At 37.8% G+C, this 19,969-nt stretch overlaps 1 protein-coding gene across 1 annotated transcript in view; it reads right to left on the reverse strand.

Moving 5' to 3' along the window:
- The window catches only part of AK8 (adenylate kinase 8), a gene marked incomplete at its 5' end in the record, with an annotated part of 279,875 nt that overhangs the window by 81,738 nt on the left and 178,168 nt on the right, over positions 1-19,969 (reverse strand). Inside the window, one exon of the mRNA XM_053695949.1 lies at positions 13,359-13,500. Within this exon, the coding sequence (XP_053551924.1) occupies positions 13,359-13,500 (142 nt within the window). The remainder of the gene's footprint in view (positions 1-13,358; positions 13,501-19,969) is intronic.

A 19,969-nucleotide genomic window follows, 5' to 3' on the forward strand; every position in this document is an offset into this window, starting at 1 on the left:
ACTAATGCTCTGTTTAAAAACATAATTTATGTAAGAACTTACCTGATAAATTCATTTCTTTCATATTAGCAAGAGTCCATTAGCTAGTGACGTATGGGATATACATTCCTACCAGGAGGGGCAAAGTTTCCCAAACCTCAAAATGCCTATAAATACACCCCTCACCACACCCACAATTCAGTTTAACGAATAGCCAAGAAGTGGGGTGATAAAAAAAAAGTGCAAAAGCATATAAAATAAGGAATTGGAATAATTGTGCTTTATACAAAAATCATAACCACCACAAAAAAAGGGCGGGCCTCATGGACTCTTGCTAATATGAAAGAAATGAATTTATCAGGTAAGTTCTTACATAAATTATGTTTTCTTTCATGTAATTAGCAAGAGTCCATGAGCTAGTGACGTATGGGATAATGATTACCCAAGATGTGGATCTTTCCACACAAGAGTCACTAGAGAGGGAGGGATAAAATAAAGACAGCCAATTCCTGCTGAAAATAATCCACACCCAAAATAAAGTTTAATGAAAAACATAAGCAGAAGATTCAAACTGAAACCGCTGCCTGAAGTACTTTTCTACCAAAAACTGCTTCAGAAGAAGAAAATACATCAAAATGGTAGAATTTAGTAAAAGTATGCAAAGAGGACCAAGTTGCTGCTTTGCAAATCTGATCAATCGAAGCTTCATTCCTAAACGCCCAGGAAGTAGAAACTGACCTAGTAGAATGAGCTGTAATCCTCTGAGGCGGAGTTTTACCCGACTCAACATAGGCAAGATGAATTAAAGATTTCAACCAAGATGCCAAAGAAATGGCAGAAGCTTTCTGGCCTTTTCTAGAACCGGAAAAGATAACAAATAGACTAGAAGTCTTACGGAAAGACTTAGTAGCTTCAACATAATATTTCAAAGCTCTAACAACATCCAAAGAATGCAACGATTTCTCCTTAGAATTCTTAGGATTAGGACATAATGAAGGAACCACAATTTCTCTACTAATGTTGTTGGAATTCACAACTTTAGGTAAAAAATCAAAAGAAGTTCTTAACACCGCCTTATCCTGATGAAAAATCAGAAAAGGAGACTCACAAGAAAGAGCAGATAATTCAGAAACTCTTCTGGCAGAAGAGATTGCCAAAAGGAACAAAACTTTCCAAGAAAGTAATTTAATGTCCAATGAATGCATAGGTTCAAACGGAGGAGCTTGAAGAGCCCCCAGAACCAAATTCAAACTCCAAGGAGGAGAAATTGACTTAATGACAGGTTTTATACAAACCAAAGCTTGTACAAAACAATGAATATCAGGAAGAATAGCAATCTTTCTGTGAAAAAGAACAGAAAGAGCAGAGATTTGACCTTTCAAGGAACTTGCGGACAAACCCTTATCTAAACCATCCTGAAGAAACTGTAAAATTCTCGGTATTCTAAAGAATGCCAAGAAAAATGATGAGAAAGACACCAAGAAATATAAGTCTTCCAGACTCTATAATATATCTCTCTAGATACAGATTTACGCGCCTGTAACATAGTATTAATCACAGAGTCAGAGAAACCTCTTTGACCAAGAATCAAGCGTTCAATCTCCATACCTTTAAATTTAAGGATTTCAGATCCTGATGGAAAAAAGGACCTTGCGACAGAAGGTCTGGTCTTAACGGAAGAGTCCACGGTTGGCAAGAGGCCATCCGGACCAGATCCGTATACCAAAACCTGTGAGGCCATGCCGGAGCTACCAGCAGAACAAACGAGCATTCCTTCAGAATCTTGGAGATTACTCTTGGAAGAAGAACTAGAGGCGGAAAGATATAGGCAGGATGATACTTCCAAGGAAGTGATAATGCATCCACTGCCTCCGCCTGAGGATCCCGGGATCTGGACAGATACCTGGGAAGTTTCTTGTTTAGATGAGACGCCATCAGATCTATTTCTGGAAGTTCCCACATTTGAACAATCTGAAGAAATACCTCCGGGTGAAGAGACCATTCGCCCGGATGCAACGTTTGGCGACTGAGATAATCCGCTTCCCAATTGTCTATACCTGGGATATGAACCGCAGAGATTAGACAGGAGCTGGATTCCGCCCAAACCAGAATTCAAGATACTTCTTTCATAGCCAGAGGACTGTGAGTCCCTCCTTGATGATTGATGTATGCCACAGTTGTGACATTGTCTGTCTGAAAACAAATGAACGATTCTCTCTTCAGAAGAGGCCAAAACTGAAGAGCTCTGAAAATTGCACGAAGTTCCAAAATATTGATCGTAATCTCACCTCCTGAGATTCCCAAACTCCTTGTGCTGTCAGAGATCCCCACACAGCTCCCCAACCCGTGAGACCTGCATCTGTTGAAATTACAGTCCAGGTCGGAGGCACAAAAGAAGCCCCCTGAATTAAACGATGGTGATCTGTCCACCACGTTAGAGAGTGTCGTACAATCGGTTTTAAAGATATTATTAGAGATATCTTTGTGTAATCCTTGCACCATTGATTCAGCATACAGAGCTGAAGAGGTCGCATGTGAAAACGAGCAAAGGGGATCGCGTCCGATGCAGCAGTCATAAGACCTAGAATTTCCATGCATAAGGCTACCAAAGGGAATGATTGTGACTGAAGGTTTCGACAAGCTGAAATCAATTTTAGACGTCTCTTGTCTGTTAAAGACAGAGTCATGGACACTGAATCTATCTGGAAACCCAGAAAGGTCACCCTTGTCTGAGGAATCAATGAACTTTTTGGTAAATTGATCCTCCAACCATGATCTTGAAGAAACAACACAAGTCGATTCGTATGAAATTCTGCTAAATGTAAAGACTGAGCAAGTACCAAGATATCTTCCAAATAAGGAAATACCACAATACCCTGTTCTCTGATTACAGACAGAAGGGCACCGAGAACCTTTGTAAAAATTCTTGGAGCTGTAGCTAGGCCAAACGGCAGAGCCACAAACTGGTAATGCTTGTCCAGAAAAGAGAATCTCAGGAACTGATAATGATCTGGATGAATCGGAATATGCAGATATGCATCCTGTAAATCTATTGTGGACATATAATGCCCTTGCTGAACAAAAGGCAAGATAGTCCTTACAGTTACCATTTTGAACGTTGGTATCCTTACATAACGATTCAATATTTTTAGATCCAGAACTGGTCTGAAGGAATTCTCCTTCTTTGGTACAATGAAGAGATTTGAATAAAACCCCATCCCCTGTTCCGGAACTGGAACTGGCATAATTACTCCAGCCAACTCTAGATCTGAAACACAATTCAGAAATGCTTGAGCTTTCACTGGATTTACTGGGACACGGGAAAGAAAAAATCTCTTTGCAGGAGGTCTCATCTTGAAACCAATTCTGTACCCTTCTGAAACAATGTTCTGAATCCAAAGATTGTGAACAGAATTGAACCAAATTTCTTTGAAAAAACGTAACCTGCCCCCTACCAGCTGAGCTGGAATGAGGGCCGCACCTTCATGTAGACTTAGAAGCAGGCTTTGCCTTTCTAGCAGGCTTGGATTTATTCCAGACTGGAGATGGTTTCCAAACTGAAACTGCTCCTGAGGATGAAGGATCAGGCTTTTGTTCTTTGTTGAAACGAAAGGAACGAAAATGATTATTAGCCCTGTTTTTACCCTTAGATTTTTTATCCTGTGGTAAAAAAGTTCCTTTCCCACCAGTAACAGTTGAGATAATAGAATCCAACTGAGAACCAAATAATTTGTTACCCTGGAAAGAAATGGAAAGTAGAGTTGATTTAGAAGCCATATCAGCATTCCAAGTCTTAAGCCATAAAGCTCTTCTAGCTAAAATAGCTAGAGACATAAACCTGACATCAACTCTAATAATATCAAAAATGGCATCACAGATAAAATTATTAGCATGCTGAAGAAGAATAATAATATTATGAGAATCATGATCTGTTACTTGTTGCGCTAAAGTTTCCAACCAAAAAGTTGAAGCTGCAGCAACATCAGCCAATGATATAGCAGGTCTAAGAAGATTACCTGAACACAGATAAGCTTTTCTTAGAAAGGATTCAATTTTCCTATCTAAAGGATCCTTAAACGAAGTACCATCTGACGTAGGAATAGTAGTACGTTTAGCAAGGGTAGAAATAGCCCCATCAACTCTAGGGATTTTGTCCCAAAATTCTAATCTGTCAGACGGCACAGGATATAATTGCTTAAAACGTTTAGAAGGAGTAAATGAATTACCCAATTTATCCCATTCTTTGGAAATTACTTCAGAAATAGCATTAGGAACAGGAAAAACTTCTGGAATAACCACAGGAGATTTAAATACCTTATCTAAACGTTTAGAATTAGTATCAAGAGGACCAGAATCCTCTATTTCTAAAGCAATTAGTACTTCTTTAAGAAAAGAACGAATAAATTCCATTTTAAATAAATATGAAGATTTATCAGCATCAATCTCTGAGACAGAATCCTCTGAACCAGAAGAATCATCAGAATCAGAATGATGATGTTCATTTAAAAATTCATCTGTAGGGAGAGAAGTTTTAAAAGATTTTTTATGTTTACTAGAAGGAGAAATAACAGACATAGCCTTCTTGATGGATTCAGAAACAAAATCTCTTATGTTATCAGGAACATTCTGCACCTTAGATGTTGAAGGAACTGCAACAGGCAATGGTACTTTACTAAAGGAAATATTATCTGCATTAACAAGTTTGTCATGACAATTAATACAAACAACAGCCGGAGGAATAGCTACCAAAAGTTTACAGCAGATACACTTAGCTTTGGTAGGTCCAGCACTAGACAGCGATTTTCCTGAAGTATCTTCTGACTCAGATGCAACGTGAGACATCTTGCAATATGTAAGAGAAAAAACAACATATAAAGCAAAATTGATCAAATTCCTTAAATGACAGTTTCAGGAATGGGAAAAAATGCCAAAGAACAAGCTTCTAGCAACCAGAAGCAATGAAAAATGAGACTTAAATAATGTGGAGACAAAAGCGACGCCCATATTTTTTTAGCGCCAAATAAGACGCCCACATTATTTGGCGCCTAAATGCTTTTGGCGCCAAAAATGACGCCACTTCCGGAACGCCGACATTTTTGGCGCAAAATAACGTCAAAAAATGACGCAACTTCCGGCGACACGTATGACGCCGGAAACGGAAAAGATTTTTTTGCGCCAAAAAAGTCCGCGCCAAGAATGACGCAATAAAATGAAGCATTTTCAGCCCCCGCGAGCCTAACAGCCCACAGGGAAAAAAGAGTCAAATTTTTGAAGGTAAGAAAAAATGATTAATTCAAATGCATTATCCCAAATATGAAACTGACTGTCTGAAAATAAGGAATGTTGAACATTCTGAGTCAAGGCAAATAAATGTTTGAATACATATATTTAGAACTTTATAAACAAAGTGCCCAACCATAGCTTAGAGTGTCACAGAAAATAAGATTTACTTACCCCAGGACACTCATCTACATGTTTGTAGAAAGCCAAACCAGTACTGAAACGAGAATCAGCAGAGGTAATGGTATATAAATACGAGTATATCGTCGATCTGAAAAGGGAGGTAAGAGATGAATCTCTACGACCGATAACAGAGAACCTATGAAATAGACCCCGTAGAAGGAGATCACTGCATTCAAATAGGCAATACTCTCCTCACATCCCTCTGACATTCACTGCACGCTGAGAGGAAAACCGGGCTCCAACTTGCTGCGGAGCGCATATCAACGTAGAATCTAGCACAAACTTACTTCACCACCTCCATAGGAGGCAAAGTTTGTCAAACTGAATTGTGGGTGTGGTGAGGGGTGTATTTATAGGCATTTTGAGGTTTGGGAAACTTTGCCCCTCCTGGTAGGAATGTATATCCCATACGTCACTAGCTCATGGACTCTTGCTAATTACATGAAAGAAATACTCACTGTACTATCCCTCTGTTTACAATACTCACTGTACTATCGCTCTGTTTACAATGCTCACTGTACTAAAGCTCTTTTTACAATATTCACTGTACTAACACTCTGTTTACAATACTCACTGTAGTATAGCTCTCTTTACAATACTCACTGTACTATCGCCCTGTTTACAAAACTCACTGTACTAACGCTCTGTTTACAATACTCACTGAACTATCCTTCTGTTTACAATACTCACTGTAGTATAGCTCTGTTTACAAAACTCACTGTACTATCCCTCTGTTTACAATACTCACTGTAGTATAGCTCTGTTTACAATACTCACTGTTCTATCGCTCTGTTTACAATACTCACTGTACTAACGCTCTGTTTACAATACTCACTGTACTAACGCTCTGTTTACAATACTCACTGAACTATCCCTCTGTTTACAATACTCACTGCACTATTGCTCTGTTTACAATGCTCACTGTACTAAAGCTCTTTTTACAATATTCACTGTACTAACACTCTGTTTACAATACTCACTGTACTATCCCTCTGTTTACAATACTCACTGTAGTATCCCTCTGTTTACAATACTCACTGCACTAACACTTTGTTTACAATACTCACTGTACTATCGCTCTGTTTACAATATTCACTACACCCTGTTTACAATATTCACTGTAGTATAGCTCTGTTTACAATACTCACTGTACTATCCCTCTGTTTACAATACTCACTGTAGTATTCCTCTGTTTACAATACTCACTGTACTATCCCTCTGTTTACAATATTCACTGTACTATCGCTGTGTTTACAATACTCACTGTACTATCCCTCTGTTTACAATATTCACTGTACTATCGCTCTGTTTACAAAACTCACTGTAATATCCCTCTGTTTACAATACTCACTGTACTATCGCTCTGTTTACAAAACTCACTGTACTATCCCTCTGTTTACAATATTCACTATACTATCCCTCTGTTTACAATAATCACTGTACTATCGCTCTGTTTACAATACTCACTGTACTATCCCTCTGTTTACAGTATTCACTGTACTATCCCTCTGTTTACAATATTCACTGCACTAATGCTCTGTTTACAATACTCATTGTACTATTCTTTGTTTACAATACTCACTGTAGTATCGATCTGTTTACAATACTCACTGTAGTATCGCTCTGTTTACAATATCCACTGTACTATCGCTCTGTTTACAATACTCACTGTACTATCCCTCTGTTTACAGTACGCACTGTACTATCCCTCTGTTTACAATACTCACCGTACTAACGCTCTGTTTACAAAACTCACTGTAATATCCCTCTGTTTACAATACTCACTGTACTATTGCTCTGTTTACAAAACTCACTGTATTAACGCTCTGTTTACAAAACTCACTGTAATATCCCTCTGTTTACAATACTCAGTGTACTATCACAATGTTTAAAATAATCACTGTACTATCCCTCTGTTTACAATATTCACTATACTATCCCTCTGTTTACAATAATCACTGTACTATCGCTCTGTTTACAATACTCACTGTACTATCCCTCTGTTTATAATACTCACTGCACTAACGCTCTGTTTACAATACTCACTGTACTATCCCTCTGTTTACAATACTCACTGTAGTATAGCTCTGTTTACAATACTCACTGTACTGTCGCTCTGTTTACAATACTCACTGTACTAACACTCTGTTTACAATACTCACTGAACTATCCCTCTGTTTACAATACTCACTGTACTATCGCTCTGTTAACAATGCTCACTGTACTATTGCTCTTTTTACAATACTCACTGTACTATCGCTCTTTTTACAATACTCACTGTACTAATGCTCTGTTTACAATACTCACTGTAGTATCCTTCTGTTTACAATACTCACTGTACTAACGCTCTGTTTACAATACTCACTGTTCTATCCCTCTGTTTACAATACTCACTGTACTAACGCTCTGTTTACAATACTCACTGAACTATCCCTCTGTTTACAATACTCACTGTACTATCGCTCTGTTTACAATGCTCACTGTACTAAAGCTCTTTTTACAATATTCACTGTACTAACACTCTGTTTACAATACTCACTGTAGTATAGCTCTGTTTACAATACTCACTGTACTATCGCTCTGTTTACAAAACTCACTGTACTAACGCTCTGTTTACAATACTCACTGAACTATCCCTCTGTTTACAATACTCACTGTAGTATAGCTCTGTTTACAATACTCACTGTACTAACGCTCTGTTTACAACACTCACTGTACTATCCTTCTGTTTACAATACTCACTGTAGTATAGCTCTGTTTACAATACTCACTGTATTATCGCTCTGTTTACAATACTCACTGTACTAACGCTCTGTTTACAATACTCACTGAACTATCCCTCTGTTTACAATACTCACTGCACTATTGCTCTGTTTACAATGCTCACTGTACTAAAGCTCTTTTTACAATATTCACTGTACTAACACTCTGTTTACAATACTCACTGTACTATCCCTCTGTTTACAATACTCAAAGTACTACCGCTCTGTTTACAATACTCACTGTAGTATCCCTCTGTTTACAATACTCACTGCACTAACGCTCTGTTTACAATACTCACTGCACTAATGCTCTGTTTACAATACTCACTGTACTATCCCTCTGTTTAAAATACTCACTGTACTATCGCTCTGTTTACAATGCTCACTGTACTAAAGCTCTTTTTACAATATTCACTGTACTAACACTCTGTTTACAATACTCACTGTAGTATAGCTCTGTTTACAAAACTCACTGTACTAATGCTCTGTTTACAATACTCACTGAACTATCCCTCTGTTTACAATACTCACTGCACTATTGCTCTGTTTACAATGCTCACTGTACTAAAGCTCTTTTACAATATTCACTGTACTAACACTCTGTTTACAATACTCACTGTACTATCCCTCTGTTTACAATACTCACTGTAGTATCCCTCTGTTTACAATACTCAAAGTACTACCGCTCTGTTTACAATACTCACTGTAGTATCCCTCTGTTTACAATACTCACTGCACTAACGCTCTGTTTACAATACTCACTGCACTAATGCTCTGTTTACAATACTCACTGTACTATCCCTCTGTTTAAAATACTCACTGTACTATCGCTCTGTTTACAATGCTCACTGTACTAAAGCTCTTTTTACAATATTCACTGTACTAACACTCTGTTTACAATACTCACTGTAGTATAGCTCTGTTTACAATACTCACTGTATTATCGCTCTGTTTACAAAACTCACTGTACTAACGCTCTGTTTACAATACTCACTGAACTATCCCTCTGTTTACAATACTCACTGTAGTATAGCTCTGTTTACAATACTCACTGTACTAACGCTCTGTTTACAATACTCACTGTACTATCCTTCTGTTTACAATACTCACTGTAGTATAGCTCTGTTTACAATACTCACTGTACTATCGCTCTGTTTACAATACTCACTGTACTAACGCTCTGTTTACAATACTCACTGAACTATCCCTCTGTTTACAATACTCACTGCACTATTGCTCTGTTTACAATGCTCACTGTACTAAAGCTCTTTTTACAATATTCACTGTACTAACACTCTGTTTACAATACTCACTGTACTATCCCTCTGTTTACAATACTCACTGTAGTATCCCTCTGTTTACAATACTCAAAGTACTACCGCTCTGTTTACAATACTCACTGTAGTATCCCTCTGTTTACAATACTCACTGCACTAACGCTCTGTTTACAATACTCACTGCACTAATGCTCTGTTTACAATACTCACTGTACTATCCCTCTGTTTAAAATACTCACTGTACTAACGCTCTGTTTACAATACTCACTGTACTAACACTCTGTTTACAATACTCACTGTACTATTCTTTGTTTACAATACTCACTGTAGTATTGCTCTGTTTAAAAATATCCACTGTACTATCGCTCTGTTTACAATACTCACTGTACTATCCCTCTGTTTACAATACTCACTGTACTATCCCTCTGTTTACAGTACGCACTGTACTATCCCTCTGTTTACAATACTCACTGTACTATCCCTCTGTTTACAATACTCACCGTACTAACGCTCTGTTTACAAAACTCACTGTAATATCCCTCTGTTTACAATACTCACTGTACTATTGCTCTGTTTACAAAACTCACTGTATTAAGGCTCTGTTTATAAAACTCACTGTAATATCCCTCTGTTTACAATACTCACTGTACTATCCCTCTGTTTACAATATTCACTATACTATCCCTCTGTTTACAATAATCACTGTACTATCGCTCTGTTTACAATACTCACTGTACTATCCCTCTGTTTACAGTATTCACTGTACTATTGCTTTGTTTAAAATACTCACTGTACTATCGCTCTGTTTACAATATTCACTTAACTATCCCTCTGTTTGCAATATTTACTGAACTATCGCTCTGTTTACAATACTCGCTGTACTATCCATCTGTTTACAATATTCACTGTACTATTGTTCTGTTTACAATACTCACTACACTATCGCTCTGTTTACAGTACTCACTGTACTAACGCTCTGTTACAATACTCACTGTAGTATCCCTCTGTTTACAATACTCACTGCACTAACACTTTGTTTACAATACTCACTGTACTATCGCTCTGTTTACAATATTCACTACACCCTGTTTACAATATTCACTGTAGTATAGCTCTGTTTACAATACTCACTGTACTATCCCTCTGTTTACAATACTCACTGTAGTATTCCTCTGTTTACAATACTCACTGCGCTAACACTCTGTTTACAATACTCACTGTACTATCCCTCTGTTTACAATATTCACTGTACTATCGCTGTGTTTACAATACTCACTGTACTATCCCTCTGTTTACAATATTCACTGTACTATTGCTCTGTTTACAAAACTCACTGTACTATCCCTCTGTTTACAATACTCACTGTAGTATTCCTCTGTTTACAATACTCACTGCACTAACGCTCTGTTTACAATACTCACTGTACTATCCCTCTGTTTACAATATTCACTGTACTATCGCTGTGTTTACAATACTCACTGTACTATCCCTCTGTTTACAATATTCACTGTACTATCGCTCTGTTTACAAAACTCACTGTAATATCCCTCTGTTTACAATACTCACTGTACTATCGCTCTGTTTACAAAACTCACTGTACTAACGCTCTGTTTACAAAACTCACTGTACTATCCCTCTGTTTACAATATTCACTATACTATCCCTCTGTTTACAATAATCACTGTACTATCGCTCTGTTTACAATACTCACTGTACTATCCCTCTGTTTACAGTATTCACTGTACTATCCCTCTGTTTACAATATTCACTGTAGTAATGCTCTGTTTACAATACTCACTGTACTATCCCTCTGTTTGCAATATTTACTGTACTATCGCTCTGTTTACAATACTCACTCTACTATCCCTCTGTTTACAATATTCACTGTACTATCGTTTTGTTTACAATACTCACTACACTATCGCTCTGTTTACAGTACTCACTGTACTAACGCTCTGTTTACAATACTCACTGCACTAACACTCTGTTTACAATACTCACTGTACTATCGCTCTGTTTACAATACTCACTGTACTATCCCTCTGTTTTCAATATTCACTATGCCCTGTTTACAATATTCACAGTAGTATAGCTCTGTTTACAATACTCACTGCAATATCCCTCTGTTTACAATACTCACTATAGTATTCCTCTGTTTACAATACTCGCTGCACTAACGCTCTGTTTACAATACTCACTGTACTATCCCTCTGTTTACAATATTCACTGTACTATCGCTGTGTTTACAATACTCACTGTACTATCCCTCTGTTTTCAATATTCACTATGCCCTGTTTACAATATTCACGGTAGTATAGCTCTGTTTACAATACTCACTGTAGTATTCCTCTGTTTACAAAACTCGCTGCACTAACGCTCTGTTTACAATACTCACTGTACTATCCCTCTGTTTACAATATTCACTGTATTATCGCTCTATTTACAATACTCACTGTACTATCCCTCTGTTTACAATATTCACTGTACTTACGCTCTGTTTACAATACTCACTGTACTATCCCTCTGTTTACAATACTCACTGTAGTATCCCTCTGTTTACAGTACTCACTGTACTATTGCTTTGTTTGCAATACTCACTGTAGTATAGCTCTGTTTACAATACTCAGTGTACTATCCCTCTGTTTACAATACTCACTGTAGTATTGCTCTGTTTACAATACTCACAGTACTATCGCTCTGTTTACAATACTCACTGTAGTATCGCTCTGTTTACAATTCTCTCTGTACTAATGCTCTGTTTACAATAGTTACTGTAGTATAGTTCTGTTTACAATACTCACTATAGTATCCCTCTGTTTACAATACTCACTGTACTATCCCTCTGTTTACAATACTCAATGTAGTATCACTCTGTTTACAATACTCACTGTACTATCGCTCTGTTTACAATACTCACTGTAGTATCGCTCTGTTTACAATACTCACTGTACTATCGCTGTGTTTACAATATTCACTGTACTATTGCTTTGTTTACAATACTCACTGTACTATTGCTGTGTTTACAATACTCACTGTACTATCCCTTTGTTTACAATATTCACTGTACTATTGCTCTGTTTACAATACTCACTGTACTATCCCTCGGTTTACAATATTCACTGTATTATCGCTCTGTTTACAATACTCACTGTAGTATCCCTCTGTTTACAGTACTCACTGTACTATTGCTCTGTTTGCAATACTTACTGTAGTATAGCTCAGTGTACTATCCCTCTGTTTACAATACTCACTGTAGTATCGCTCTGTTTACAATACTTACAGTACTATCGCTCTGTTTACAATACTCACTGTAGTATCGCTCTGTTTACAATACTCTCTGTACTAATGCTCTGTTTACAACAGTTACTGTAGTATAGCTCTGTTTACAATACTCACTATAGTATCCCTCTGTTTACAATACTCACTGTACTATCTCTCTGTTTACAATACTCACTGTAGTATCGCTCTGTTTACAATACTCACTGTACTATCGCTCTGTTTACAATACTCACTGTAGTATCGCTCTGTTTACAATACTCTCTGTACTAATGCTCTGTTTACAATACTCACTGTACTATCGCTCTGTTTACAATATTCACTGTAGTATCGCTCTGTTTACAATACTGTCTGTACTAATGCTCTGTTTACAATAGTTACTGTAGTATAGTTCTGTTTATAATACTCACTATAGTATCTCTCTGTTTACAATACTCACTGTGCTCACATTCTATTCACAATACACACTATACATCCTTCTTTTGTTGTGCCGCTAGGTATGTTATGTATACAGACGTCTAAAAAGGGAAAGTGTAGTGCTCTTTAACCCCGTCACTACTGAATGTGGAATGAACAACTGTCTATTCACAATGTTACTTACTTGTTGGGCACAAAGCCGGCATCAGACAGCAAACTGGCTTGCTCAATATCTCTTGGGCACCCATGAAGCACCCACCCATGCGTGCCAGCCTCTAGTGTGCTTAGATGTTCTGTGAGAATCTTCAACACAAGGTTGTCAGGCACTGCAAGCAAAAGACAGAATATTTATCATGGCATGTCAGCCGCTCAGCCCTGTAAACCCCAGATCAGAGATACGGAACGCTACAAACACACCAGTCACCACCATATTTTATTTTAGATCCTACATGAGAGGACTTTGCTTTTCAACTGCTTATTTACAATAATATCCAGATTACATAGCTGACTACATTGGGAAAACAATTTCCTGTTTTTTCTTTGTTTTTCACTCTAGTGTTTAGTTCCTTTCATTAAAGGGATAACTTAAACATTCACGATTCAGATAGGGCATGCCATTTTTAACAACTTTCCAATTTACTTTTATGGTAAATTTGCTTTGTTATCTTGGTATTGTTAAAAGCTAAACCTAGGTAGGCTCATATGCTAATGTCTAAGCCTATCAAGGCAACCTCTTATCTCAGTGTAATTTTACAGTTTTTCACAATTAGATAATGAAAGTTCATGTGTGCCATATAGATAACTTTATGCTCACTCCCGTGGAGTTATTTATGAGTCAGCACTGATTGGGGTCTATTTAACAAAGACCGAATGGCCCCTGTTCCCCTTGTTTCCGTGCATCGACGAAAACATAAGTTAAGAAGCAGCGGTCTTAAGACCACTGCTCCTTAACTTATACACCGCCTCTGAGGCGGCGTATAGCAATCCGCCCGATCATGTACGATCGGGCTGATTGACACCCCCTGCTAGCGTCCGATTGGCCGCAAATCTGCAGTGGGCGGCATTGCACCAGCAGTTCACAAAAACTGCTGGTGCAATGATAAATGCAGACAGCGTATGTGCGTTGGACATGGTTCGCTATAGCGATCATGTCCGTCCGCACAATGATAAATGAACCCCATTGGCTAAAATGCAAGTCTTTCAAAAGAACTGAGATAAGGGGGCAGTCTGCAGAAGCTTAGATACAAGGTAATCACAGAGGTAAAACGTGTATTAATATAACTGAGATAAGGGGGCAGTCTGTAGAGGCTTAGATACAAGGTAATCACAGAGGTAAAAAGTATATTAATATAACTGAGATAAGGAGCAGTCTGCAGAAGCTTAGATAAAGGGTAATCACAGAGGTAAAACGTATATTAATATAACTGAGATAAGGAGCAGTCTGCAGAGGCTTAGATACAAGGTAATCACAGAGGTAAAAGTATATTAATATAACTGAGATAAGGAGCAGTCTGCAGAGGCTTAGATACAAGGTAATCACAGAGGTAAAAAGTATATTAATATAACTGAGATAAGGAGCAGTCTGCAGAGGCTTAGATACAAGGTAATCACAGAGGTAAAATGTGTATTAATATAACTGAGATAAGGAGCAGTCTGCAGAAGCTTAGATACAGGGTAATCACAGAGGTAAAATGTATATTAATATAACTGAGATAAGGAGCAGTCTGCAGAAGCTTAGATACAGGGTAATCACAGAGGTAAAACGTGTATTAATATAACAGCGTTGATTATGCAAAACTGGGGAATGGGTAATAAGGGGATTATCTATCGTTTTAAACATTAAAAAAATTCAAGTAGACTGTTCTTTTAACATCTATAGTTGTGTTAAGTGCCCCAGTACATGATCTGATAAAGCAATTGACAACAACTAGCAACATGGAAAAGCAATAATTACAACTTGTGAAAAGTAGGAAATCAACTTGTAAAACATTTGTTTGTAACTATTTGTAATTGTAAAATATTTGCATGTCTGTTCTTTTAGGGTAAAATAGTTAATATAAGTTCATGATGTGCTCAGTGAACCCTTCCATACAAATTTGTTTAATTTATTAACATTTTTAACACAGCCAAACACTTGCAATAAAAAAGAATGGCTAATATATATGGTATTTGTATGTCTCATAATATATTACTGTAGAATAGGGTGCAGTTGTGTTTATTGAAAACAAGTGGTTACAAGGTTGTTACATTTTCATGTGAGCAGTGTTTTGTGGGATAGCGCTAGTAAGGGTATCTCACAAGTGAATGAGGTTAGATCACTCAGCAAATCATTAGCAAACTAGTAGGAAGCTAAGCTTTCTGATATATTGGTATGGTCTGAGCTGGAAAACGTGTAAAGAGCTTTTGTGAGAGATCGTCTTACACCTCATAGTCAGATAATAAGAGAAAAGTGGTTTTCTATTTCTATCTATTGCACTGCTGAAAACATACAGGCGATACGTTATTGTTCATTGTTTGCTGCCCTCTTGTGGTTTACAGTGTGATTTGCACGTTTACAGACTGTCCCTGATGATCGAAAGTGCTGCGATGTGGCGATATATTCAAAAGGGATCAGACGTGATGTCGAGAAAGTAGGCAAAATCTTCCTAGCATCTGACGTCATTGTTTAAAAGCAGCATTGCTGAGAGGCGTCTTACTATACTTCGCAATGGCTGGTGAAATAATCCAAGCAGCATCGGCACCCCTTGCGAGTATACTGTCAGCAAGTGTTTTACAACCCGATTTCTAAGCATACCTGAACTACTCTAAAAAAAGTCTGTACGTTTTTAGCATTGTAACCTCACTGCAACACTGCACATGATTTTCACTCTCTAAGAACCTTTAGTGAAGTAACACAAAGATTCCCTTGAGGGACAGCAATATTTGGCAAACAGATTCATTAATGTTGCTTGAACTAATTTTTTTTGTCCAATTAACCCGTCTTTGCCAGGGGAGGCTGCAAAGCTTAGTGAAGATTTGGCAGATGCCTTGGAGAGAGTGGAAATCTTTTCTTCAGAAAAGAAATGCCTTGGGATTTTATCCTTACAAAGCCATTCACTACTGGCAGTATGTGGGTTAAAAAAAAATTAAGAATGTGGACTAGGGGAATAAAAGAGAAAAACAAATGTACGTGGATACATTTTTCTTTCTCAGTAAAAAAAAAAAAAAAAGAGTTGCTCTGCAGGACTCTGAGAGCTTGTGAAAAATTAAACTCAACAGATTCAAACTGTCCTATTTCCACTTCAAAAGAGACGAAGCAACCAAGCTCTTCCTAGCTCTTCTTCAAACACCCAGTGCCCCAGAAAGTTTCCGATAAAAAAAGGAAAAAAAGGGGAAAAAAAGAGTCTCTTGTTCCCCCAAGCGCTGTAACCGTTACTGTAGATGCTATCTCTCCTACTAATTATACCCATGTGTGTTTATTAATCAACTGGTAAATTATTTACACAACCAAGTAGTGTTAGCAGCTAATGTTAATATACCAACAGCAAAGGCTTGCTGGCGCGGCGTGTCAGAAAATCCCCAATGAGTGCCTTCCTCCTCACTTCTCGCTTTGCAGAGTCTTGTTTACATTTTTCCCAGGTCTTTAGTCCCGCCTGAGTGGCCCCTCGAAAATAAGCATTCAACAGAGACCTGTGGGTATTGGTCCCTGTGTGCATTGGCAAGGTCAGAGGGCTGTAGTAGCTGCACATGTGAATAAAAGGTACACTACTGGGCTAGCTGGAGGCATGGCTGACTAGTTTACATGGTGGACTAGTAAGGGAAGGGTTTGGTGAGGGAATATAAGCTGAACCTCACTGCACCACCAAAACTAGCAGACTCTCAATGGGGCTCATATCGCCATACACAGTCCCTGCTGATCTTACTAAACTAAAAACTATCTAGACTTTTGGGAGTGCAAACTCCAGCAGGAAAGTTTATCAAATAAACAAACAATCCCTGCAAGAAATAGCAGGCAGGATGCTGAGGGCTGGGGCTGGTTTTGATATTTTGATTGTGAAATGGTGTTAATGCTGTAGAATGGAAATATCATAGTAGCATATGATGTATGCACAGTAATATATTAGTGGGAGTGGGAGCTGTCCAGACCTGATATGCTTAACCTGGCGGGTGTACAGAGCAGTGACAAACTAACTTTCCAGTGTTGTTTTTATGTATACACATAACACATACAGCACACACACGTACAAAGACTATCACATACAAATAAAGCACACACACATACAAAGACTAACACACATTCATGCACACATAACACATACAAATACTGTACAGCACACACACACACACACACATACAAAGACTAACACACATGCATGCACACATAACACATACAAATACTGTACAGCACACACACACACAAATACACAGACTAACACACATGCATGCACACATTCAAATACAGCACATACACACATACACAGACTAACACACAAACTAACACATACACATACAGCACACACAGGCTAACACACATGAATGCTCACAACACATACAAATACAATACCCACATACACAGGCTAACACACATATATGTACACATAACATATACATATACAGCATACACACACACTCACACATACAAATACAGTACACACACACACATACACAGACTAGCACACCTGTGTGCACACATAACACAAATATAGCAAACACATACTAACACACATGCATGCACACATAACGCATACAAATACAGCACTCACACACACAGACAGACTAACACACATACATGCACACATAACACAAATACAACACACACACACACAGACTATCACATAAAATAAAGCACACACATACTAACACACATGTATGCACACATGGCACATACAAATACAGCACACACACATATACATACATATACACAGACTAACACACATGCATGCACACATACAAATATAGTACACATACAAATACAGCACACACAGGCTAACACACATGCATGCACACATAACACATACAAATAAAGGACACACACACAAATATAGTACACACACACATATATGTACACGTAACAAATACAGCACACTCATATACAGATTAGCACATACAAATACAGCACACACACTCACACATACAAATACAGTACACAATCATACAATAACTAACACACATGCATGGACACATAACACATACAAATACAGCACACACACATACACATACATGCACACATAAAACAAATACAGCACACACACACACACATACACAGACTAACACATACAAATACAGCACATACATACACTTACACACACAGACTAACACACATGTGTACACATAAACATACAAATACAGCACACACACACATACACGGACTAACATATATAAATACAGCACACACACATACACAGACTAACACATATAAATACAGCACACACACACATACACAGACTAACACATATAAATACAGCACACACACACATACACAGACTAACATATATAAATACAGCACACGCACACACACAGACTAACATATATAAATACAGCACACACACACATACACGGACTAACATATATAAATACAGCACACGCACACACACAGACTAACATATATAAATACAGCACACACACATACACAGACTAACACATATAAATACAGCACACACACAAATACACAGACTAACACATATAAATACAGCACACACACACATACACAGACTAACACACAAACTAACACATACACATACAGCACACACAGGCTAACACACATGAATGCTCACAACACATACAAATACAATACCCACATACACAGGCTAACACACATATATGTACACATAACATATACATATACAGCATACACACACACTCACACATACAAATACAGTACACACACACACATACACAGACTAGCACACCTGTGTGCACACATAACACAAATATAGCAAACACATACTAACACACATGCATGCACACATAACGCATACAAATACAGCACTCACACACACAGACAGACTAACACACATACATGCACACATAACACAAATACAACACACACACACACACACACACACACAGACTATCACATAAAATAAAGCACACACATACTAACACACATGTATGCACACATGGCACATACAAATACAGCACACACACATATACATACATATACACAGACTAACACACATGCATGCACACATACAAATATAGTACACATACAAATACAGCACACACAGGCTAACACACATGCATGCACACATAACACATACAAATAAAGGACACACACACACAAATATAGTACACACACATACACAGACTAACACGCATATATGTACACATAACAAATACAGCACACTCATATACAGATTAGCACATACATACACTTACACACACAGACTAACACACATGTGTACACATAAACATACAAATACAGCACACACACACATACACGGACTAACACATATAAATACAGCACACGCACACACACAGACTAACATATATAAATACAGCACACACACATACACAGACTAACACATATAAATACAGCACACACACACATACACAGACTAACACATATAAATACAGCACACACACACATACACAGACTAACACATATAAATACAGCACACACACACATACACAGACTAACACATATAAATACAGCACACACACACATACACAGACTAACACATATAAATACAGCACACACATACACGGACTAACACACAAACATGCACACATACAAATACAGCACACACACATACTAACACATACAAATACAGCACACACAGGCTAACACACATGCATGCACGCATAACACATACA

Source organism: Bombina bombina, chromosome 12 (genome assembly GCF_027579735.1).
Source record: "Bombina bombina isolate aBomBom1 chromosome 12, aBomBom1.pri, whole genome shotgun sequence".
Classification (NCBI taxonomy): Eukaryota; Metazoa; Chordata; class Amphibia; order Anura; family Bombinatoridae; genus Bombina; species Bombina bombina.